Source organism: Drosophila pseudoobscura, chromosome 2 (genome assembly GCF_009870125.1).
Source record: "Drosophila pseudoobscura strain MV-25-SWS-2005 chromosome 2, UCI_Dpse_MV25, whole genome shotgun sequence".
NCBI lineage: Eukaryota > Metazoa > Arthropoda > Insecta > Diptera > Drosophilidae > Drosophila > Drosophila pseudoobscura.
Window position 1 is genome coordinate 6,675,883 of NC_046679.1, and position 20,857 is coordinate 6,696,739.

Consider the following 20,857-nt stretch of genomic DNA (forward strand, 5'->3'; position numbering starts at 1 on the left):
ACGAAATGACGTGACATTCAATACTCACTACGTTACTTTTCATACCAACTGACGTTTTATGCTTTGACTTCTTTTGTTTAAACCTTATTTTAGACACAATCCACAAGACTCCCTCTTTGAAATCAACCAATTTTGTAGAAAATTGACTCATCATTTGGATAAAATTATTTCTTCAGCACTGAATATCCTAGCTAGCTAGTAATATGAAACCGAATATCAAAATCGAAGAATATGATTTCCGGTCATGGAAAGAGAACGATTAGCCCATTGTCGACCAGTTGGTATTAAAATACACTCCACGAAAATTATGAATTTTGAAAATTTTAGCTCTGTTAAAGTGATAGAAATGGTAGTCCTTTTTTAAGCAAAGATGAAGTATAGGGTGGTCCTAAAAGAGAAATGATTATTATAATTATTCGTATTATTTTGCGCGGTTTAACTCAAGTAGTTATCCTGTTTAAATAAAGGGGCTTGAGTGGGCTAAGTTCGTTTCTTCATCGGTATATTTCGGTATTTTTCTGAGGGTTAGACGGTATATTTTTATTGATAAGTCCGCTGTCACAGACTTTTTCCAGGGATTTCTAATTCGCAGAAACAATAAAAATAAATAAAAAACCGCGCGGTCGTAAACAGTGTGCCATCTTGTAGATGGAATCCCGTTGGGAATACGTTGAACGCGACACGACCTATGGAAATATCGCGCTGTCCACACAGCACAACGTCGCGCCTCCGCCTTCGCCCGTGCCGTCGCCACCTCCGACTCGACTCGACTCTGCCCAGTGCTTGTGCTTGGGGGGACTCTAGCAGCAGAGAGCACACAGGTCCAGTTTTGAACACATAGATATATATTGCAAGTTGCATACGTCGCGTCGTGTGGATTATGTCATTTATTTATAAAAACACAAAGGTACAAAACCGTTGAATGTTGCACCAAAAAGCAGAGAAAACCTGTAAAAATGTAGACTGTGTGTCCGTCTCTCTGCGTGTGTGTGAGTGAGTGTGTGCCGCAGATAATGGATGTTTTAGTTGTGGCCGTTTAAATATATACATAGATATAGAGAGATATATGTACATACATAGAATAGTCCGTACGCAAAGTATATGCGTCTCAGCACGTCGCCGATTCTGCGAGCCCAAGACCGAGCCCGACCCCAAGTGTCCCCTTCCCCGGAGTCCCCAGGGGCCATTGCGCGCGAGCAATGCCGCTGCCCCTCCTCCGATCTAGCAACAGCTCAAAGAATCCAACAATTTTGGAGTAACTAAAAAAATATCAACAAATGGCCACATTCACTGGGAACGCCACCAGCAATGCCGCGGATGTCCTGAGTTCCTCGGTGGCCGCTGCCACAGCAACAGCCACATTTCTAGTGCCCACCACAACGACCCAAGCAGCAGGAGCCCACATTGGAGTGCCGCCATCGTTGCATCTTGATCAGTTTGGGGGTTATATGAGCACGGGGGCTGTCACGCCGCTCCATCACCACCAGCAGACCAACTCCTCCTACACCTTTGTGCAGATCAAACGCGAGCCTTGCCAGGTATCCGAGATTAGTTCCAACAATTGCCATCAGCAGCAGAATCAGCATCAGCAGAACCACCAGCCGCTAAACCACCACCAGCACCACCACCACCACCAGCAGCAGCAGCAACAGCACCACCACCAGCAGCAGCAGCAGCAGCATCATCATATTCAATCATCATCTGCATCGCTCACAGCCGCTGGCCTGGGCACAGTGTCCTCCTCTGTAACCGCATCAGCCACTTCCAAGACCATGTCTTCGTCCACACTAACGACTCTCGTTAAGATCGAGGCACCATCCCCCAAAGTGTCCGATCTAGAAAAGTCAAATGGCAATGGCAGCACAAGTAGGTTTCCCCTCATCTTCCCCTCCTCCCCCCTGGTCTCCTCTCAACGCCATTTATTTCGTTATTTTTATGCTTAGGCAATTCCGTGCCCATTGGTATTGCCGTGGCCCGGAAACGGCCGCAGGAAGCCCTGGTGTCGGCACTGACCAACCCGGCAGCGTTGCCTCTGCAGCAACCACTCAGCAAGGACATGAACTGCTTCGGCATACGCGTCGCTGACTTGAGTAAGTGTTGGACGGGGCCTCATCGGCAGCATCTAATTTAATTTAAGAGCTCCAGATTTGTCTGTGTGTGTGTGTGTGTGTGTGAGCCTCTAATGAGCGCTGGCCAGCCGACCCGTCCCCAAGGGCATCGTTATGATGCTTATAAAGCGAGCGACCAGGACACGGCCGTCGTTCAATTATAACGCTAATAAGATTTCAACAAACATTGAAAAATTCCTTCAGTCCGTCCGTCCCCCGCTCCAGTTCTTGAGTTGAGGGTGTCTTTGTCGCCGTAAACACCCCGTCAGAGTTGAGAGGGCAGAAATCATATGATGTGAGATGATGGCCGCCTGCTGTGTGGCTGTCGTTGTTGTGACAGCGGCTGACTCGCTGCAACCCACCCCTCACGAATTCTTTAATATTAAAACGTAGATATTGTATATGAAATATATAAGGAAACCGGTGGTAAATCATACGAACTTCTAAAGCGGAAATAAAACGAAAGTGAAACACACATTTTGCGAAACCAAAGAGAGGTCATCATGGACTTGCGAATGCTCTACGAAGGCATTTGCTATTGAGAAACGACAATCAAAACAGACTAGCCTTCGAATATCATTCTATTACAGTCGAAATTCCATATAGCGAATCTCAAGGGGAATTTGTTATACGGAAAATTCGTAATATAGAGTTCAGTTTTAGGGGACATAGAAAACTTCGCACGGAATAGAGAACTTTATAAATTCTCTTTACATTCCAATATCATCAAAATATCTCTCAAACAAAACAAAACATGAACGCCATTTTAGGCGCTTAAGCATTTCTTGGGACCGAGTCGTGTCTTGAGCCTCGTTCCAGCATTCCACTCGTACTTGTGGGTGTCTCTAAAGACTGTGTATTTTGTTATTAGCTTCTGGGCACCGACTCAGCTGTCCAAGGCATAGAGAAAACCGACGAACCATAGAGGCGAAACGGAGGCAACATAGGCGGAGGAAAATCGCCGCCATATAACCAGCTTTTCGGTGCGTCATGCAACATCTTGGCCATTGGCATAGTCATAGGTTTAAAGAACCTTCAGCTAAGCTATAGACCAGCGGTGGCCAGGGTCCCAGCTGTCCAATAGCAGTACAAATAAGCCATTTTGTTGCATCATGCACACGCAATGTATGTTGTTTCTGTAATGTTCTTCCTCTAGCAGCAATTGCTTGAGCATCTCGGAGTAGAGGATCAACAGATCACCCGTACAGGGGATCCATAAGTGGATGTACGCTCTCTTTGAACGATCCGACTCTCGATAGACAGTCTATATAAAGTATAGAAGAATATGTGTACAAAGTTTAGAGCACCAATAGATTCGGTGATGGCTTCGGTACGCTTCAAAGAAACCCGGTCTCGTGTGTGTGAGCGTGGGCGGAGAAGGGCATCGAAGCGCGAATCTAAAGACGGATTACTCATAGGCAGTGCTCTCGGGTGGGTGTTTTCCTACAACTTAGCGACGGCTGCTGCGGCCCCGAGAACAAGAAGAAGAAGGTGGTTGTAGAGGGGAAATGCCACAAGGGATGCTCAAGCTGTGTAGAGTGAACATTGACTGGTTGCTGGCAGGAGCAGGAGCAGGGATCCAGGAACACGACACGATGAAAGTGGTTTGGGTAACATGACCATATGGCAATGGTCCCTGGCCGTGGTGCCCTTCCGTACGGATTCTATTTATATCCACTTTTGGTGGGTAGTTTCCAAGACACAGGCTTACGGGCTGACAGGCTGCCCAAAAGATGGAGTCACTTGTCAAATAATGTAGCAGTAATTGCGTTTTTCAAATGGGATCCGAAGGGGAATACAGACACAGCCGTGTATCTGTGTGGCTGTCATTATTTAGATGGTTTTTAATAGCTCTCTTGTAATGTAATGCAATTAGAGAGCGGCAGGATGTACGCTTTAATCGAATTGCTTGTGGAATTATTCAGCCACAGGCCATAAGGGGGTGGGCTCTGGGGGCGGCTGTACTGCATAGTTCAAGGACATTGCAATATTTTCCGTATACATACGAAACAGGACAGGCTGTTCTTGAAGTCCTGCCGGAGTGGAAAAGATAATTGAATTTTTTGGACACGAATTATGTATAATCGAATTTGTGTGTGCTTGTGTGTGTGTGTTGCAGGTGCCACCAGTTGCGGCAATCTGTACTTCACGGGCAACGGCGACCTGATGACCACCGGCACGGCCACAGCGGAGGATCTGAACCGTACCCCATCGACATTCTGGCAATACCCGAGTGAGTAAAGCACCCCCTTAACCCCACCCAGAGCACACAAATGCCACATATCCTGCCGATATCCCCCGTATCGTGATTCTCTATCTATCTCCTCCTCTATTTGGGTTCTTTTTCTCTATTCCTTTTTCGTTGCGTTTTTTGTAGATGCATTACCCATTGAATCAGTGATTTCCATGTCCCCCGCCACGGTGGGCCTGCAATATACGCGGGAGGCCAACCGCGGACAGGTGGTGCTGCTGCCGGCCGCCCCAGCAGCGCTCGGTAAGTCCTTGTGCCCCATACAACATACGACATACGACATTCTGCACTCCACATTGCATGCACGGAATTTCCTAGAATTTCTAGAATTTGATTTCGAAAACTGTATCGCCAAAAAGCCAAAACAAAACAAAACTAATTCATGCTTTTATAACTACGCTTCTCTCCTCCTCTCCTCCTCCCCTCCGACGTGTCCTGTATCCGAAATTCAAATCCAAATCCAAATCCAAAAAATGTCTCCATGCACACAGCAGGCATATCAAATTTTCCCCTCTTAACGCCCACAGATCCGTTCCAGCAGGCCGCGGCGGCTGCGGCTGCCACAGCCTTTGTCTGGCCCTCCTACATACCCCAGGCGACAGCTCCGGGCGGCTCTGCGGCCGCTGCCGCAGCGGCTGCTGCTGCTGCCGCCCTCCAGCCGCCGCCCAACTTGTTCTTCAACTCGATGGGCATGGGTGGCCACTCGACGCTGGGCCCCACGCCGTCGTACGCCTCCACGCTGCAGCTGTACCTGGCCGCGGCGGCCAATGCGTCGGGCAGCTCGACCCTGTGCCAGCACAGCAGCAATCAGCAGACGAGCAGCACCACCACCACCAACTCCACGATCAACCTGAGCCTGGCAGCGGCTGTGGCGGCCAGCGCGGGGGTCACGAGCAGCACCAGCAGCCTCAGTTCGAGCAGTTCGCGGTTCCTCAGCCTGGCGGCTGCGGCTCAGTCGACGCCCATTGGATCGTTGCTGTGGCCGCCGCAGGGCATGAAAGTGGAGGACTATTCGACGCACCCTCCACTGCCGCTGGCCCTGCCGCCGCTGGTGCCGCTGGAGACGACAACGACGCGCGACAAAGAGCAGGCTCTGAATCTGATGCGTCTGCCCACGCCCCCCACCTCCGCCACCATGGATGGGGCCACGGCTGCTGCAATGGGAACGGGCCATCCGATGCATCATCAAATGTTTCAGTCGATGCCCGGCCACTCCGCCGCAGCCACGCCGGCGCTGCTGAATCTGTCCATGCATGGCGCCGCCAGTGAAATGTCTGCTGCCGGCACACCCATGCCTGGTGGTGCATGCGATGAGGCGGCGGCGGCGGCTGCGCTCAACTTTAAGCTGCACGCGCCCCTGACGCCGCAGACGCCGCCCCGTCTGCCGGAGGTGGCAATGCCACTGTCCCAGGGGTCCCTTCTGCCGCAGATGCAGGATGTCAACATCCAAACGGACACGCCCGTGTGCAGCGAGGACGAGAGCTTGAGCTACCCCTGTCCACCCCTGACCAGGACGGGAGTCAATGAGCCAATGACAGAGGAAGCCCTGACGATTTCCCTGGTCCAGCCACTGGAACTGACCAAACCCAGTGAAGTGCCAACCGAGTGCCATACCCAGACCCAAACCCATGCCCATACCCAATCCCAGACCCAGACACAGACCCAGAACCAGTCCAATCCAGTGTCCAGTGACATTCAACCCAGTGCCAGTCATGATTCGGCGGAGCAGATCCCTCCCCCGCCGGCCATGGAAACACCACAGACAGCGCCCGAAGATCTGACGGGGCTGGAGCTGCTCTCGAACATCAGCACCAATAGCACACCGTTTGTGCGTGTGAAACAGGAGCCGATGGAGCACATCGAGCACACTGCACACCCGGTGGCCCCTCCGCGTCCGCCTTCGATGCCGCTGCAGCCCGTGGTGCCGCCGCAGCCAATGATGGAATTGGAGACGACTCCGCAGGAGCCGTTGGGCGGCCTGAAGCTGCTGTGCGCCTTGGCCGAGCAGCGTATCCAGGAAGAGGTGGTGCAGGGCAGCAGCCTCTTTGCCACGCCCTATTCGCGTACGCCCAGTCCCACGCCGACGCCGCCAGCATCAGCGCCGGGCACGCCCACGCCCACGCAGAAGCACATGCACACGCACACGACTGGCGGTGGGCCAGAGGGAAATTCCTGCTTTGGTTTTGTGCCACCACCAGCAGCAGCAGCAGCAGCAGGAGGAGGATCGGTGTTCTCCTCATCATCTTCCTTTCAAATGCCATTAAGCTCGCCAGCATTTCCATCCATGCAGGGCATTGAGCTGCCCACCACGTCGCTGCAGTCCGTCGATCCGAGCCCCACGAAGCGCAAGAAGCACAAACATTCCAAGTCCTCGTCCACCGAGAGCCGCAAGTCGGCGCGTTGCAGCAAGAAGAGCAAAAAGAAGCATCGGCGGAGCAACAGCCGCCAGCAGCAGTTTGAGCAGCCGTCGCCGATGGATCTCGAAGACGCTGACATCCACCTGCACGACGAGGAGCTGCAGTCGGAGCTAAAGAACGCCCTGCAGACTATGCATCCCTCTTATGCGCAGCGCTTTGGCAACGAGGTGTTCAACATAATGGACAGCAGCATGCGGATGCGTTTGGCCAACGTATCGCGTCAGTATCGCAAGACGAAGAAGAAGCTGGACGAGATATCCAAGCTGAAGAAGAAGCGAAAGGCTCACAAGTTGCAGCAGCAGCAACAGCAGCCAGTCCAGCCAATCCAATCGCCGCTGCAACAGCCACAGCTGACGCTCAGCTCAACGCTGTCCAGTGTCCTGGGGTAAGTGCGGAGAGCTCCAAGTCCAAGCAAGGCATTAATTAAACCCTTTCCCCCTTTCAAACCTTTAGAACTTCATCACCGCTGCGCGATTACAAATTCCCGAAATTCTCAAGCAGCAACCTGCAAGCGTCGAGCTTCCTGCGCTTCCCGGAGAAGACGACACACTCGTTTCCGCCACCGCCGCCGCCCCAGCAGCCACAATCAGAGCCCAGTCCCTTGCCGAATAGTGGCTCAACAATTACCTCATCGTTTGTACGCCTCGAGCCCTCGGCGCTGGACGCGGCCGTTGCACCGATTGCCCCCATAGCTACCTCCATATCCTCCTCCACATGCTCCTCCCCGTCGGCTGCGGCGCACAAGCAATCGGCGTCCGCCTCGCTGGTGCGCAGGAAGCGGAAGCTTAAGGCGAGCGACTCTGGTGTCGGCGACAACGGCAACGGCCCAACGGCCCCCACAGAGACCAAGCGAAGGGCCAGCGCCACGGATCGCGAGCTGCAGCTGACCAGCGAGCATCTGTACCGCGACGAGACGCGCGTTCTCACCGACATGGGTGGGCTCTTCTATGCGGGCGTGATGAAGCCGCTGCGACCGCCAGATGTTTATGCCATTACGCTAGACGGAGAGCGCGGCAACAAGTCGCATGTGATGTCGCGCGAGGATATACTCAAGGATACGGTGAGTGCGAGTGTTCGTGTGTGTTCAGCAATCAGACAATAAATCAATCAATCAATCTTTGTGGCAGATCCTGGAGCTGGCGCCCAAGAGCGTGGAGTGTGTGCCGGTGGGCACGCGTCTGTGTGCCTATTGGAGTCAGCAGTACCGATGCCTTTATCCGGGGCGTGCCATTGAGTCGGAACCAGCTGTGGAGGGAGTCCCGACGGCGGCATCAGGGGCAGGAGCAGGTGCAGCCAGCACGCCGACCCATACGCCGGACTTTGTCAGCGTGGAGTTCGATGACGGGGACAGCGGCAGGATCCGCTTGCAGAATATACGGCTGCTACTCAGCGACTATCCCATAGCAGGTGTGTATGCAGGGGGTACTACCAGGGGGCATTGCGGGCCATCCATTCTGCCATCTTTCCTGTCATTTGGTTTCTCGTCCACGCGTGCTGTGTGTTTTTGTGGTTGTCTTTGTTCGTGCCTTTATTTACTTCTTTGTTATTTTCGTTGATCCTCCCGCCTTTTGCCCCACATCCAACCCACATGGAACCAGAGTACAACGATAATCCCCTCTACTCAGTAGGCAAGCAGAAGCGCGGCGCTCTGCGCAGTGGGGAGATTGGTGGACTTCGCTGCACTTCGCAGGAGCCTGCCCACATTTCCGGCTGCGAGGACTCGCACAGCCATCACAGTGCGGTCATGAATAGTGATAACACCACCTCACTGGCTGCCACCATGGAGCTGTTCACTCAGCGCAGCGAGAAGAAGCGTCTGAAGAAGAGCCTCAAGAAGATTTCGAGGGCACAGAATGGCGCCGCCGGCGGTAGTGGTTCCCTGGCAGTGGCTGCCGCCTCGAATGAAGGCGTAGCCGATCTAATCACATCTGGAGATGCTGGAGGCGGCGTCGATGAGGCCGCCGGCCGTAAACACCATAAGCACAAGAAACGCAAGAAGCACAAAAAACATCACCGCAAGAACGGCAGCGAGGAGCCGGAACAACAGCAGGACTTTTCAACGACAGCGGAGGATGTTCCTGAGCCGACGGCGGCGGCGGCTGTCCCTGCGTCAAATACAAACCGTGTCAAGATGGAGGTTAAAGTGAAGACGGAACATTTGGATATGGAAGAGGAGAGTGCCTCCAATCTGATGTCTGAGATATCCGATGAGGTAACTTTCTTAACACAGTATCCAATATCTGCTTCATTTACTCCCCTCCTTTTTTCGCCTGCAGGCCAAGGGCGAGGATCTGGTCGAGCATAACAACTCTAAGGGTAGCAGCAAGATAGCCGCCTTTCTGCCGGAGCGGCAGCTGTGGGGTTGGAATGGCGTTGCCTACCGCAAGGGGGGCGTCAAGGGCCGAGCCAGAAAGCAATTTTACAAAACAATCAAAAGGGGCAAAGAGACCATCACGGTAGGTCCCTGAACTGGGTTCAGTTTCAGTTTAAAGATTGATTCGAATTTTGCGCGGTTTATTCAGGTCGGGGACAGTGCAGTATTTCTATCGACGGGCAGACCGGATCGTCCCTATATCGGACGCATTGAGTCCATGTGGGAGACCAGCACAGGCAATAAGGTGGTGCGAGTGGCGTGGTTCTATCATCCGGAGGAGACGACTGGCTGCCCAAAGTTGAAGTATCCGGTAAGAGCCATATTTTCAATGCAAGGTAATCAATTTTAACCCACTATTTGTTCTATTTTATAGGGTGCTCTGTTCGAATCGTCGCACGATGATGAGAACGATGTGCAGACCATTTCGCACCGGTGCGAAGTGCTGCAGTTTGGGCACTACTTTGAGAAGTTCGGTGCCGATTCGAAGCAATATCAATCCATATACGATAACAATGATACATATTATTTAGCGGGGCACTATAACCCAAGGTTACAAGTGCTAAAACTACAAGACGATATTCCAACTCTCGAAGAGCTGCAGGATACAAATACTACTACTACAACTACAACTACAACTATTGAGGATTAAGCAGAGTGGACGATGAATCATGGCTAGGCATGGCATGATTAGGCATAGTGCATACAAAACTATATATATACAATATATATACACACATTATACATTATATTTTACTATACGCGCGGAACAGCAGAAAAGAGAAAGCATATATATACCTATATGTATACAAATATTATGTACTTCTATATATATTTTAAATGTATTATGTAGTTCAACAAAAAAAACAACAAAAACTCGGAAAAAAACAAACAAAAAAAGGACATTTAGCAGCGAAAGTAAACGAGAGAGTTAGAGAGAGAGAGAGAACAAGGTACTAAGCAACAACCACTAAAATTTATGTGTAGTTACGAGAAGCGCAAGCAATTTTAACTATAATTTTTTGTATAAAGATGCTGTAAAACGCGCCAGAGAACGACGACGACGACAAAAGAAGATTCACTGAATGTTCATGAATGTTTACAACAACAAAAAGAAAACGATATGTGTGCTCCTGACTTCCTTACATACAACACACAACACCCAACACCCAATCCACACTAAACACAACACCCAACATAATACAATTTACAGCTCCTAAAACGGATACGAATACGGGATACGGAATACGGAAATACACTTGTTAACGAATGCGTGTGTATACCGACATGTTTCAGATGAAATTTAAAACGTGTTTTAATGATTTTAAGCAGGCAACATGCAGCAGCAGCAACTACTACTATAAATGTAACAATTCAATGTGATAGCAAAAGAAAACCAGATGATGTTGATGTGTACAGAGGAGGAGAGAGTATAGGCATAGGTTGATTAATTTAGAGAACAGCCAGGCAGAGAGGGTGTACGTGTACCACTCGTATGTATGTGCGGAATATTTACAGCTCGTTTATTCAAGAAGAATCAGCAACAGCAACAGCAACCATCAAATCAAACACCTATCTATAATTATATCAATAAACTTGCCGGATATACTGAACAAGCTACTGTCTGTCTCTGTCTCCGGGGGCCAACTAAATCCTTTCGCTGGGGTTTTCCCCAGGAATTTGGCAGGTAAAGCGGAACCAATGACGACTACCGTATACCCAACGGGTATCTTTCTATATGGAATGGACCCTACAAATGAATGTACCCGTTTTGCCGGAAGCGTAGGCATGACAAATGCGTGTCTGTCGATTCAAAGAGCCATGAATCGAAGCCCCGGTCGCCCAACCCCCGGGCAAAAACAGGTTGCTCTTTCTGATGCCCTCCACCCGCTGTCAAATGCGTGCGTTGCCTGGCTGCGGGGGTCACGAGTCACGAGTGTGTCCTGGCATCGATCAAACAATAGGAAAATTTGCATTTTGGCCAGTGCCTGGGCCCCAGGCTATTGGAAATAGGATAGACGGTGGAACGACGGATGCGTGCCTGCGAGACACAATAATTAAAAAGCGATTTGTTTAGGGCCAGGCGCAGGCAATCGGTTGTCTTGTGTCAGGGGGTTGCCGCCGCCGGCCAGGCCCCCCACCGAAAAAATGAGCACCACTCCGAAATGGTACTGCCGCAACAAATCCCAGCCGATGCACACGTTCGCGGAAATCGGCAAATTGGGTCTGGAGCTACGCCGGATTAGCAAACGGATCGTGATCGATGTCAATTCAGCGATATTCAGCGAGCATGTAAGTGGATATCTAAGCTGCGATCACCATAGACTCACGGCTCTGTTAGGATACCATTTTGGAGGAGTGCGAGCGCGTGGTGGAGCAGTACTGGAACCTGAAGGATGAGACAAAGAACGCCGACTTTCAGTCGCTCTCCAAGAAGATCAAACGCAGTCCCTACAACCAGCTGCTGATGAAGAAGTTCCATCTAGTGATGGAGCTGAACGACAGGCGCTTCTGTCAGCTGACCTTTGTGCTCAAGCGAACGGTGGGTTCTGCCTCCTACTCTGATACTGATCTGATTGATGATCCCGTTTCAGTTGAGTTTACTGCTCCGCAAGTCCATGCAGTCGGAGATGTGGCTCAACTGGGCGCTGCACATCACCCAGCTGTACAACAAGTGTCGCAAAGTGGAGAAGCCCCTGTTGCAGCCAGAAGTGGAGCTGGTCGAGGACGATTCGGACGATGGAGAGCCCAAGCTGAGCGGCAAGCGGAAGGAGGAGATGCATGCCAATGTGTGCAGCAACATGTTTCCGGGGCTACTACTCACGCTTAAGCCAATCGATTTTGGCTACGTTCTGCAGGTGGGTTTCGCCCTAGACCTATGACCTTTAAGGATTGTGTTTGATTTCTTTGCAGCTTGTTGCCCAGACACGTGTGGAGCAGAATGCTCTGGATCTGGTGTTCGGTCTGTTTAACATGGGCGAGCAGGATGCCTGGCGAGAGCAGCAGAACCACGAGTCGACTTCCTCCAGCCTGGAGATCTTGCGCACTCTCAACATCTCCTTTGCCGCTGGCGACTATCCGCCGTACTGTGACTCTGCCCAGGACTGCAAGGCCATGCAGATTGCCGATGGCAATCTACAGCTTCAGGATGCCGACCAAGATCACCAGAGTCTGCGCTGCAAGCATACCGAGAGCTTTCTGCAGAAGGAGCGCGTGTTCATAGCCCAGCTGATAGCCAAGGCAACGGAGATAAGTCCGACCATCTTCGGTGGGTAATCACAATCATTCAGAGTATACTTCTATATGCCTATAATCTCCAACAGACAATGGCAAGGGCGGCACTGTGGACATGAACGTGTACATAGTGAAGGGATTGCGCTTGCTCTGGTCCTATGTGGGCATCATATTGGACCACATACTCCTCTGGTGGATAGACACGCCGGTATCCTGCTACAGTCTCACCCACATAGACTCCATTCGCAGCTGGCTCTATCATCAGAATGTGAATGGTAAGGCACACCCAAACAAGGTGTCATCTATTTTGAACTGCATTTCCTTCCATCAGATATACCGGAACCAGTATTCTCTACACTGCGTGGGATTGGGGAGATCCTGACTGGTTTTGTTTGCAATAACATTTGGGATCAGCTCTTTCGCCTGACTCTCATATCATCGAACGACTCGAAGCGCCTGGTGGATGCGGTTGTGGAACAGTACCGCGATTGCCCCAAGAATGTGAGTGTGTGCCATACCTTATACTTTTCTTCCCAGTTGCAACTGTCCATACTGTATACAGGCTTCTGGAACCCCCACTGGCACTGTGTGGATCAGCATATTCGCGAATCTCGTGAATTTGAGCAATCAGTATTTCTCCAACTTGGAGGCCCACAACAACTCCAGCCTGCTGCCAGTGGCCGAGCAGATACCCATATTGCATAGGCTGGGTATGACCGAGAGGTACTAAAGAGGAGATCTGTCACTTATGTGTGTCCAATTTCAGATCACTCTGTCCATTCGATGCGTCTGTGGGTCACCGAACAGGCCAAGCTGCTGTGCTGCGAGTGGCAAATGGATCGCTTCTTCCAGATTTTGGAGCACGATGTGAAGCTCTGCCTGAATGTATTCATCACCTTTAAACTGCCGAAACTCACTGCCGATCTAAGCGATATCCTCATGCTGGTCTGTGTGGCACTGCGGACCAAGCTGATAGCCGAAGTCAATGCCAATATAGACAAGTTAAAGGTACGGCTAGATATCAATCTGTTTCTTTTCTATCATTCTGTTTGTGATCCATAGAAAACCACCGACGAGTGTGTTCAGATATTGTCAGCGGTCTGTCGAGTCCTTAGTCTGGCAAATTTTACGCTCTGCTTTCCCTCAGCCAACTTTTGGCAGCGCGAGATCTACAACAACGAGGAGAAGAGCCTGTATGTGGGCTATGTGCTGGACGAGATCTACCTGCCCACCATACGTGCCACCAAGGACATTGTCATACTGAAGCTCATCCTGAAGCTGATCTGCGAGGCCTGGCTGGACTTTATCTTCCAGAAGCGCATTCGTTTCAGCATCAATGGAGCCGTCCGACTGCTCAACGACTTTGACGATGTCCGCGAATGGATCTTGGCCTGCACTTTGCTGGACGAACAGCAGCTGGAGAAGCTGAGCAATCACGAGGTGCTGCGCATGTGCAAGGGTGTGGGCAAGATACTCCTGCGAAAGCCAGAGGATGTCATCTCCATTAGCCAATCGCCCAAGTACGACAAGAAGGCGGGTAAGTTAAGAGATAGGTTTTCGGGTTACCTGTTGGCTGATACCCCATTTGCTTCTTTACAGAGGACGCTGCCGGCCAGGACACCCAGCTGCCGTCGGAGATGTTCGTCTCCAATCAGAAGCACTGGCTCCAGCTGCGTGCCAGCGGCGGCAGTGGCTTCCCCTTCCTGAAACTGTGCTGCGGCGATCTCTAGGATTGTCTGGGCATACAAATGTGTTTATTGTGTTGCGCAAAATGCTTTACAAAAAGAGAAAGATCTAAAATATACGAGTATATAGAAAAGGGATGTGTAGGGTGGGGGGCGGAGGTGGGTGGGTTCTTGGAAGGATCCGCCTAGGCGGGCACTTTGCGACTAATGATCTTTACTAGCTCATCGACACGCTCGCTCTTGCCGGTAAATTGTTTTGGATGCGGTCCAATCATCTGAATGATCATTGGTACGTCTTGCGAGACCTAAAAACAAAACGAAGAATAATGAAAAATATGCCAATTGTTGACAGCTGTCAACGCGAAATGGGTATATAGGTCAATACCTCGATGAAGCGTGCGAGGGCCTTCAATGTGCGGTAGATCTGATCTTCGTTGGGACTGCTCTGGAAGAACTGCAGAATGGCCATGGCCAGCTCCACGGCGATGTCATCAAAGACCTAATAAAACCCGATCAGATATTAGTAAAGTACTTCTGACGTTGGGGCCTCCTTTCATACCACAGTCTTCACTTCCTTGATGGCAATATTGTAGAGGATCATGCTTCCAATGTTTTTCAACTGCGGGCAATTGGAGAGGATGCAGTGGACGGCCACCTTGGTGGTGACACGTATATTGGAGGTTGTCTGGCCATTGTATTCCCACTCGGAGATGTAGAGCAGCCATTCGGAGGGACCAACGTTCTCAAAGAGGTTGCACATCTGTTGAACAGATCATAAATATATGGTGTGGCAAATGGTTGCTTTATTGCCCTCTACTCACAAACATGGCCCAGGCCTGCTGCTCCTCGGGTGTGTGCTTATCAATGTCCTGGGCAAAGTTCATCAGCGTATGATCCCGGCGATCCTGGTGCAAAATAATGATCACATCGTCCTTGAGTGCCGCATAGGCCAATGTCCGTATCAGATGTATCCGTGTGTCTGGGGAAAAAGCCTGAGTGTCGCGCAGTACTCGCTGCACGAAGACCAGAAAATTGTCACCCAATGCCCAGGAGCCATCGTCCTCGATCAAATACTGATGCAGCTCCTCCATGGCCACCTCCTCCTCTTTGTAGATCTTGCCATCCAGCAGTTTCACTAGGCTCTCTAGTTCAGTCTTTATCTGTGACGAAACGATACCAATACCATTTCAAATCCCTTTCCTTCTTCTATTTTAAATGACTTACATCGATGTCTTTGCAGACCAGCGCCGGTTCGCGCGGTATCTCTTTCTCCTCCGTGGACTTGGAGCGCTCCTTGCCATTTTGCGGCTGCTGTTGTTGGGCTGCGTGCTCTGACATCTTTTGTCTATAAATAGTCGAGTGAGGAAATTAATAAAATAAATTTCTGTATTTAAAAATAAGTATCTACATATGTGGATGGGAGAGGGGCCTGCAGCAGAACAGGCCATACGCCATTATGGCCATTAATTGTACTGCTTTTCACCTTTTTATGATGTATGCTTATTTTTTTACGAGCCGCACGGCCTCTTCTTTCCATCTCAATGTTGTAATTTAAAGTCCAATTATCGTGCGATCGTGCCGAAATGTTTACAATTTCGACACAAGAAAATATGCGAGGAATTCCCATTTTTCATATGGTAAACAAAGAGGCGGAAAAACTCTCAATGTTGCAAAAATGAACAACGATTTGGGCAATGGGTAAACGGGGAAAATGGCCAAAGCCGGCGGCGACAGCAATTGGTAGAGACAAAACAGGACAGAGAAAAAGTTGTCAAACCGAAGTGTGACAGTAAAACTGAGAAAAACTCAAAATAGCCGCGGTATTTATAGGTCTTTTACTTTACGTAGACAAAAAAGCGAAATAACAAGGTACAGAAGATTCGAACAGGCAACAGGAAAAACCTATGCAATGCGATACAGAAGGGCCATGGTATGGCATCTCTACTGCACTTATGGATACTCATAATCGCATTATGCATTCGAATTACGTCAATTAATTAGCTTAATTTATACTTTTCCAAATTACTCACATGCTATTTTAGTAGAAGTGACACAGAAATTCCTTCACTTTCGACACCGATTCCGGTCACGGAAAACCGAACAAAAAAACACACACAAAAAGGCCAAATCGGAACGTGGCACAGAGTTGCGATTTGTTTATACGAAATTTTACAATATTAATTTATTTTTCCAGATCAAATTTATTTCTATGCTGCTGGGGGCTGTTGCGTTTGTTGCAACTTTTTCTGAGGAGTACGCGAACCGAACCGTTCCCACAGAGAATCGATTCGAAATTGCCTCTGTTTTAGCCGAAAAAATCCCGTGAAAGTCTCTGCTGGTGTGGAAATCTTTTCGGAAAATGCACACTTGGCCACGAGAGCGTGTGTGATGTACATAGGCATCGGTGAGTATGTTTTCGTTTGCTTCGCATCGGGTTTTTTATAAATAGACGGTCGGTTCTCTCAAATGTGTTCTGCCTATGCAGCTACACTGCTCGAAAATCAGTGCAGATGCTTATGCTCTTTAAGAATTTCAATTTAAATACCCCCCTGTATGTTGAACCCTTGGCAAGGGCAAGGACCAAGCACCAAACACCAAGGACCGCAAACGTCAATGCAATGTCGTTCGACTGGGGAATGGGGGATGGAGGGGGTCCATCGAAGAGCTGGGTAAGGTCGGGAAAAACACAAAAAGCTATTAACTGGCAACCAAAATACATTCAACGCTCCGCAGGACGTCCTGTCACACTCTGAAAGCAACAAGTCTCACATTGCGTATCCGACATGTTGACCGAGGCCCAAGCCAGCGCTCCATTCATTTGGCTCTCGAGTGTTAAGCGAAGCGGGCGTTGCTCAAACTATAAACGGATCCTAATAATTTACAATATTTTTCATTTTCTGATCATCATGAAGAGTTCTCTTAAAATGTGCCTGGGCCTGGTGGTGCTCCTGATTTGCATGCTCTCGGGCAATGCATCGCTGGAGAGGGAAAACAATGAAGTGAATAACTTGGCGAATGTGAGTTCAACACACTATCAGGATGTGTTCTAGCTCGTTTATTTAGGGACTTAAGCAATGAATAATGCGTATAAGATATGGTTCAAATGAAGCGTCCCTGAACTTCACAATCTAAGCTGATAGCACAAAATATTTCATCACAGCTTGTCTATAAGTGAAATGACACAATTGTGATAATATTTCGTTGGGTTTGCTGCCATTCCATAAAAGAAAATCCCCTGCCGCGGTGTCAGAATTTCACAAAAAACCATTAAACATAAGTGCAGCTTTTAAATATGACTCAATTGCAGTCCCATTCAAATCGTTCATGTTTTTCTTTGCACAGCACAAACTCAGCGGAGTTATACAGTGGAAGTACGAGAAGCGACCCTTTTGCAATGCCTTCACAGGTAACATTCCCAAGAGTCCCAGATTTCCAGGTGCATTTCATCCCATTCCCATTCAAATATCTGCAGGATGTGGACGCAAACGTACTTCGTATCCCTCGTATCCGCCCTTTTCGCTGATAAAACGCAACGAGCTTGAGGAAAAGCCCTATAACAATGAGTATTTGTCGGAGGGACTGAGTGATCTGATCGATATCAATGCCGAGCCAGCTGTGGAGAATGTGCAAAAGCAAATAATGTCCCAGGCGAAGATCTTCGAGGCCATCAAGGAGGCCAGCAAGGAGATCTTCAGACAGAAGAGCAACAGACAGAAAATGTTGGAGAATGGACAGCGGCTTCAAATGCAGGAGGAGCGTGAGAATATTTAAAGGCCAACGAACTGACGACCCCCCCACGCCAACCCGCCACGACACAACATCGATAGTTATCACAACGGTTCTGTTATTGTATATAATACATACATACATACACTATATATCTATATATTTGACCCTGAATTAAGAGAGAGATTCTACATTGAAAGCATCCAATAAAAATTGTTGACTTGATGTGGACTGTGCTTTGAGTGTTTCTTTAATAGTCCGGAATAAAACCTTTGAAAGAATCTAAATGGTGATGGCATAGTGTTAGAAAATGAGATCTTTTTAAGAGATAAAATTAGTTCAGAGGCCTGGTTGAGTAGGTCTTATGACCACCTTCTGAACTGGTAAAGCAAAAACTTTAATAATAATTCAAAAGCCGTTTTTGGGTGAGTTTTTGCACGGTATATATATGATATCTACAGCGCCGAAACCTATAAATACTTATGGATCATAAACAGAAAGATATGGGCATTCATATAATGTATAAATAGGTTTCCAAAAAAAGGTTTTCATTCAAGCAAAAGTGGAAATTTCATTCCATTTTTTTAAAGGTTTTCAAACTTTGTGACATCTTTATAATATCTTTTTGTAGGGTAAGATATTTCTTTAATATTTTATATCTTTAGGGGACTTAGTTACCAACCAAATAAGCTACTAATCATTAAAATTGTTCAAGGACTGGTAAAGTTGTGAGTTTTATAGTAAATGAACTTGTGAAGCCAATACCTAAGTCCTCCAATAGCTATGTACACACGTGTACCATTCTTTCAAATACAGACTACCATCTGCATTTACAGAACGTGTACCAATGGAACCGTTTTCCGAAAAGCCCCCACCCTGCAGACCCCACGGCCGGGCCTATTTGAATATCATTATAATGAAATGATTGGATAGTTATCACAAAGATTTTATTTCGGTAGTACATAATACTAGTAAATAGTACGTATATAAATATAATTAGAAATAATTTAGTTGGCAGGCACACTACTGACATTGATATTTTTTTTGTTTTTGTTTGATAATGCTTATCGGTAGTCGCTTTGGGAACCAGAACCGTTGATAATGATAAGACCACTTAATCATTTCACTGCTATCTTAATCTGAATAATCAAAGCAAATCGATAGACTGGCGCACTGGCATTGGTGTAGAATTTCATAATTATGCATATTTTTTGTTCACTTGGGCAGTCTCTTGGACAGACGCACCTTGACCCCATTCTTGGGCAGAAGGGCAATGCCGCTGTTCTCGAACTCGAGCTGACGTTTGCTCATCACTTCGACGTTGAAGTTCTTGAGGACATTGATAATGGCCAGCTTGGCATTCAGGAGTCCCATGCGCTGGGCTATGCAGATCCTGGGTCCTTCGCCGAAGGGCATGAAGGCCGTGGGACTGAAGTTGCGATTCTCCTCCGAGTAGCGATCGGGATCGTACGTTTCGGGCTCCGGGAAGTATTCGGCGTCGTGATGTATGCCATAGAGAGAGATGACCACCGGAGTGCCCTTCGGGATGACATGATCGGTGTCCGGTACGGTGTAGTCTTGGGTGCATTCGCGATTCAGCATTGGAAGGCCCGGATACTTGCGCAGCGACTCCTGCACGCACAGATCAAGGAACTCCATCTTTTGCAGCGCGTCGTAGGTGATGTGTCCATCGTTCTTGGCCAGTGTCTCGTCCACCTCGGTCTGCAGGCGCTCCAGCAGTTCCGGATACTGGGCCAGCTCGAACAGAACGAAGGCAGCCGTGGATCCGGTAGTCTCCTGCCCGGCAATGTAGAATATGAAAGCCTGAGCCGTGATGGACTCCAAGGAAATGCACTTGATTTGGTCTGAGATCAAAAAGAAACTGCTTCACACAACTGTGTTATGGGAGACGATGTTCAGGCACTCACCGGTAGCGGACTTTTGTATTTTCCATATGTTCTCATCGCTCTCGTCCACTGCACCCGTATTCCTCAGCTCCATGAGCAGCTGGAGCAAGTCCTTGCGCACAATACCATGCTTTTCGCGGTACTCGATGGTCTCCTTGACAATTTCCAGCATTGCCAGGGCCACCTGGTTCTTGAATCCCAACGAGAATAGGAACTTTGCCACACTGCAAATAAACAAACAGCTCTTTAGCCCTGACTCGGACTGGGATGGGATTGGCATGGACTTACGATGGCACTAGGAATATCATCATTCCAAACATAGTCGTGAAGCGAGTGTTGCGGCGTGCGATTGTCACCAGGTTCCGGAACTTGTTGTCCGGTGTCAGGTAGCTGTTCATTTCCAGGCCAAAGATGGTCGACGCAATTATGTCGATGGCATAGGTTTGCATCACAGTCTTCAGATCCACCTCCTGGGAGCCCTGTTCCGGTAGAGTCTTCTGCAAATGGTTGACCATATTGTTGGCGATCTCCTCGGAGGTGCTGAACATTCCCTTGAGCTTGCCGGACGTAAAGCAGGGGGACAGCTTGTGGCGCATTGAACGCCAGCTCTGGCCACGTAGGGCAAATATCGAGCCGGACAACGGATCGTTGACTTCATCGACATACACGCCCCGATCATGGAAGCTGGCGAAATCCTGAGCCAGCACGCGTCGTGCCAGGGCCGCATCGCGCACTAAAACAGCCGGACGGAAGAGCAAGTAAATGCCCAGAAAGCGTTCCTTGCTCTTCTGATATGCATCGTAGATGGCCATGCCCATGCCCTTCTCCCGCCGCCAGACACTGTCCAGACATCCGAATGGTATAGTGGAATGCCTATCAAAGGGAAATCCGCGCCGCTCCCAGTACTGGTAATGGTGCTTCAAATAGAACCAACCCAACGCCAAGAGGGTGCCCGCCAGCACAATGAGGGAAAACATATTGCAACTGAATCTGATTCTTTCTGTATTCTCCAACGCGACGTAACTCGAAGCCCGTCTATAGTCAACTGAAGCGTTGCTCAGACTACTCTTCATTTATAGAGGCAGCGATTCCGTGCCGTAACCGACTCTGTCGGGGCAGGGCAGTGTTCTCTTTTCATAGATAAGCTTTGTAAAGAGC

The 20,857-nt window shown here is 49.1% G+C and overlaps 5 protein-coding genes across 12 annotated transcripts; 3 read left to right on the plus strand and 2 right to left on the minus strand.

Moving 5' to 3' along the window:
• The first annotated feature begins 505 nt into the window (after positions 1-505).
• wge (winged eye) lies at positions 506-10,761 on the plus strand. Of its 8 annotated transcripts, none has more exons than XM_015183410.2 (11): positions 506-1,866; positions 1,944-2,090; positions 4,228-4,341; positions 4,486-4,602; positions 4,851-7,161; positions 7,230-7,836; positions 7,904-8,183; positions 8,375-8,988; positions 9,053-9,232; positions 9,299-9,460; positions 9,524-10,761. In XM_015183410.2, the coding sequence occupies exons 1-11, from the start codon at positions 1,278-1,280 to the stop codon at positions 9,797-9,799; spliced, it is 5,397 nt and encodes a 1,798-aa protein (XP_015038896.2). In that variant the 5' UTR covers positions 506-1,277; the 3' UTR covers positions 9,800-10,761. The 8 variants fall into 8 exon arrangements, with proteins under 8 accessions (XP_015038896.2, XP_015038897.2, XP_015038895.2 ...); XM_015183411.2 differs by having other exon boundaries at positions 8,402-8,988; XM_015183409.2 differs by having other exon boundaries at positions 8,405-8,988.
• Positions 10,762-10,933: 172 nt separating this feature from the next.
• On the plus strand, positions 10,934-14,133 carry LOC4800941 (uncharacterized). The gene is made up of 10 exons (XM_001358089.3): positions 10,934-11,439; positions 11,489-11,689; positions 11,742-12,005; positions 12,061-12,415; positions 12,471-12,656; positions 12,713-12,882; positions 12,944-13,091; positions 13,148-13,389; positions 13,444-13,918; positions 13,981-14,133. The coding sequence occupies exons 1-10, from the start codon at positions 11,296-11,298 to the stop codon at positions 14,109-14,111; spliced, it is 2,316 nt and encodes a 771-aa protein (XP_001358126.2). The 5' UTR covers positions 10,934-11,295; the 3' UTR covers positions 14,112-14,133.
• LOC4800943 (uncharacterized) lies at positions 14,109-16,383 on the minus strand. Its single transcript, XM_001358090.4, has 6 exons — positions 16,097-16,383; positions 15,291-15,411; positions 14,888-15,226; positions 14,626-14,826; positions 14,452-14,565; positions 14,109-14,371 (listed from the first exon to the last, which is right to left on the minus strand). The coding sequence occupies exons 2-6, from the start codon at positions 15,402-15,404 to the stop codon at positions 14,252-14,254; spliced, it is 888 nt and encodes a 295-aa protein (XP_001358127.2). The 5' UTR covers positions 15,405-15,411; positions 16,097-16,383; the 3' UTR covers positions 14,109-14,251.
• A 471-nt stretch (positions 16,384-16,854) lies between these two features.
• Positions 16,855-18,017, plus strand: CCAP (Crustacean cardioactive peptide). The gene is made up of 3 exons (XM_033378916.1): positions 16,855-17,083; positions 17,409-17,472; positions 17,539-18,017. The coding sequence occupies exons 1-3, from the start codon at positions 16,973-16,975 to the stop codon at positions 17,835-17,837; spliced, it is 474 nt and encodes a 157-aa protein (XP_033234807.1). The 5' UTR covers positions 16,855-16,972; the 3' UTR covers positions 17,838-18,017.
• An 822-nt stretch (positions 18,018-18,839) lies between these two features.
• Cyp6d4 (Cytochrome P450 6d4) lies at positions 18,840-20,750 on the minus strand. Its single transcript, XM_001358092.4, has 3 exons — positions 19,988-20,750; positions 19,721-19,923; positions 18,840-19,657 (listed from the first exon to the last, which is right to left on the minus strand). The coding sequence occupies exons 1-3, from the start codon at positions 20,674-20,676 to the stop codon at positions 19,008-19,010; spliced, it is 1,542 nt and encodes a 513-aa protein (XP_001358129.3). The 5' UTR covers positions 20,677-20,750; the 3' UTR covers positions 18,840-19,007.
• Positions 20,751-20,857: the final 107 nt, after the last annotated feature.

Bases quoted from the DNA above. Each gene is read 5' to 3' on its own strand.
- CCAP (XM_033378916.1), top strand. From the start codon at position 16,973: ATGAAGAGTTCTCTTAAAATGTGCCTGGGCCTGGTGGTGCTCCTGATT. The intron at 17,084-17,408 runs GTGAGTTCAACA...TTCTTTGCACAG, and splicing joins AAGTGAATAACTTGGCGAAT to CACAAACTCAGCGGAGTTAT. The intron at 17,473-17,538 runs GTAACATTCCCA...AAATATCTGCAG, and splicing joins CTTTTGCAATGCCTTCACAG to GATGTGGACGCAAACGTACT.
- LOC4800941 (XM_001358089.3), top strand. From the start codon at position 11,296: ATGAGCACCACTCCGAAATGGTACTGCCGCAACAAATCCCAGCCGATG. The intron at 12,657-12,712 runs GTAAGGCACACC...TCCTTCCATCAG, and splicing joins CTATCATCAGAATGTGAATG to ATATACCGGAACCAGTATTC. The intron at 13,092-13,147 runs GTATGACCGAGA...GTCCAATTTCAG, and splicing joins ACCCATATTGCATAGGCTGG to ATCACTCTGTCCATTCGATG.
- Cyp6d4 (XM_001358092.4), bottom strand. From the start codon at position 20,676: ATGTTTTCCCTCATTGTGCTGGCGGGCACCCTCTTGGCGTTGGGTTGG. The intron at 19,924-19,987 runs GTAAGTCCATGC...GTTTATTTGCAG, and splicing joins ATGATATTCCTAGTGCCATC to TGTGGCAAAGTTCCTATTCT. The intron at 19,658-19,720 runs GTGAGTGCCTGA...TTTTGATCTCAG, and splicing joins AATACAAAAGTCCGCTACCG to ACCAAATCAAGTGCATTTCC.
- LOC4800943 (XM_001358090.4), bottom strand. From the start codon at position 15,404: ATGTCAGAGCACGCAGCCCAACAACAGCAGCCGCAAAATGGCAAGGAG. The intron at 15,227-15,290 runs GTAAGTCATTTA...GTTTCGTCACAG, and splicing joins TGGTCTGCAAAGACATCGAT to ATAAAGACTGAACTAGAGAG. The intron at 14,827-14,887 runs GTGAGTAGAGGG...TCTGTTCAACAG, and splicing joins AGCAGGCCTGGGCCATGTTT to ATGTGCAACCTCTTTGAGAA.
- wge (XM_015183410.2), top strand. From the start codon at position 1,278: ATGGCCACATTCACTGGGAACGCCACCAGCAATGCCGCGGATGTCCTG. The intron at 7,162-7,229 runs GTAAGTGCGGAG...TCAAACCTTTAG, and splicing joins ACGCTGTCCAGTGTCCTGGG to AACTTCATCACCGCTGCGCG. The intron at 9,461-9,523 runs GTAAGAGCCATA...TCTATTTTATAG, and splicing joins GCCCAAAGTTGAAGTATCCG to GGTGCTCTGTTCGAATCGTC.